The 2,592-nt window shown below is 39.9% G+C and overlaps 1 protein-coding gene across 1 annotated transcript; it reads right to left on the bottom strand.

The window, feature by feature from the left end:
* Positions 1-1,574: 1,574 nt before the first annotated feature.
* On the bottom strand, positions 1,575-2,156 carry LOC141633033 (uncharacterized). Its single transcript, XM_074445530.1, has one exon. It carries the CDS (start codon positions 2,154-2,156, stop codon positions 1,575-1,577), a length of 582 nt encoding a protein of 193 aa, XP_074301631.1.
* Between the last annotated feature and the right edge of the window lie 436 nt (positions 2,157-2,592).

Raw genomic sequence — 2,592 nt, 5'->3', positions numbered from 1 at the left:
AAGTGGCATTTGTTTAGACTTAACCATTTAATTTTATCCTTGATAATATTATACATTCTCAATTTATAACAATTAGAAGCTTTATCTTTGTGTATTTAATCCCATTCGACAGTGTTTCCGTCACTGTTTTGCACTAGAATTTATAGGGGATTACATATCTCATGATAGATTTCAGGTTCAGCTGTCATAACACTCAAGTTGGCACTCCTTCACAGACCACTTCCAAATTTAGCTTTTTAAATTCACGGCAAAGTTCATTAATTAGGCAACACGAGAGCCACATTTAGCGTGTGTTTTCCTTCATACTTAATGCATTAGCCACCACATTGGCCTTACCTTCATGGTACTGTAGATGAAGGTTATAATCATTGATCAACTCGAACCATCTCCTTTGCCTCGCATTTAGATCTCTTTGTGTGAAAATATATTTTTAAGCTTTTGTAATTTGTATAAAAGTTGCATGAAACTCTATAGAGGTAGTGTCTCCAAATCTTGAGGGCAAAAACTACAGCTACCAACTCGAGATCATGAGTCGGATAGTTCTTTTCACTTTGCTTTAGTTTCCTTGATGCATAAGCCACAACCTTTCCATTCTGCATTAGGACACAACCTAGACCATTCTTTTACGCGTCACTATAGACATCAAATCCGATACTTTCCTCGGGTAATGTTAGAATTGGTACTGATGTCAATCTCCACTTCAGCTCTTGAAACGCCTCTTCCCAGGAACTAGACTACGTAAATTTTGATTCCTTCTTTAGTAAAGAACTCATTGGTTTTGCCACCTCGGAAAAATATTTAATGAACCTACGGTAGTAGCCTGCCAAACCCAAGAAACTTATAATCTCACTCATATTCTTAGGGCTTTCCCAATCCACTACTGCTTAAACTTTAGCTGGATCGACACTGACGCCCTCACCAGAAATGACATGTCCTAAAAATGCAATTTCCTTAAGCCTAATTTCGCATTTCGAAAACTTTGCAAACCATTTTTTCTTCCTTAGAGTCTCTAATACCAAATGAAGATGTTTTGCATATTCATCCTCATTCTTTGAATATATCAGGATATCATCTATGAACACAACTACACATTTGTTCAAACACTCGTGGAAGGTTCTGTTCATCTGCTCCATGAACACTGCTGGGGCATTAGTTATACCAAATGGCATCACCACGAATTCATAATGGCCATACCTCGATCGAAACACGATCTTAGAGATATTCTCCTTCTTTACGAGAATCAGATGGTATCCCGACCTCAGATCAATATTGAAGAACGTATTTTCTCCCTTCAGTTGATCAAATAAATCCTCAATTCTTGGGAGAGGGTAACGGTTCTTGATCGTCACCTTGTTTAGATCTCTATAATCAATGCACAATGGCATACTTCCATCCTTCTTCCTTACAAACAATACCGGAGCCACCTAAGGCGATACACTTGGGCGAATAAATCCTTTCTTAATTAAGTCATCTAGCTGCTTCTTTAATTCTTTCATCTCGCCGGGAGCCATGCGATAAGAAGCCTTTGAGATCGGTCTGACACTAGGGAGAAGATCAATATTAAACTCAATATCTCATTCCGGTGGGACACCTGGAAGATCCTCTGGAAACACGTCGGTGTATTCGCGAACAATAGGAATATCGTCAATCTTAACATCTATAGTGACATCCAGAATACTGCATAAGTATACTTCGTATCCTTTTCTCCATTTCTCCATTTTTAGTGCGGACACCCATTTAATCTCGGGTTCAGTCGAGATGCTCTTATATGAAACCCTCGTTCCTAAAGGACTTTTGAGAATGATCTTTTGGTCACGACATACAAACTTTGCATCATACCTTGCTAACCAATCCATACCGAGGATAATATCAAATCCAGAGAGTTTGAAACTTAAAAGGTCGGCTGGAAAGTTGTTTCCACCAATTGATATAGGAACATCACGAAAGGCTGTTGAACATGGTATAATTTCTCCCGTGGGAAAAGATATAGTCGTTGTAATAGAGGCACTTGGAATGAGTGGAGTCTTACTAACGAACGATGTTGAAATAAATGATAAAGAAGCACCAGTATCAAAAATTACGAATGCAGGAGTAGAATTAGCAAGAAATGTACCAGTAAAAACATCTGGGTGAGCCTTAGCTTCCACACGGTTCATAATAAATACACGGCCTTGGACATGAGCCCGCTGAGACTTATCATTCACGTTACTAGCCCTTGAAGCTTCATTCGTTCTTTCAGGGCAACGATTTGTTGTGTGACCTAAACCGTGACAGTTGAAGCATCTTATATCCTTCCCGGAATAACTTTTTCCAGAGTGATAAGCTCCACCACAATGGTAACATCGATGGTCACCTTGAGGAGTAGGGTTAGAACGTGCTCCCCTGATGTGTTACCATGTTTCACCCTTTTTGTTGGCCCCTGAAAAGAAGATGATGGAGCGGGGGTTTTCTTAGCCGAACAACGTTCATGAGCCTCTTGGTCTAGGACCGCATCATAAACACTAAAAGCACGGTCATAAGCTTCTTGAAAGGTTCGTGAAAGGACTATTGCAATTGCCGTACGAACCATGGGGGCCAACCTCAACTCATGGC

Source organism: Silene latifolia, chromosome Y (genome assembly GCF_048544455.1).
Source record: "Silene latifolia isolate original U9 population chromosome Y, ASM4854445v1, whole genome shotgun sequence".
Taxonomy (NCBI): Eukaryota; Viridiplantae; Streptophyta; class Magnoliopsida; order Caryophyllales; family Caryophyllaceae; genus Silene; species Silene latifolia.
This window is presented reverse-complemented; position numbering and strand designations above follow the sequence as displayed.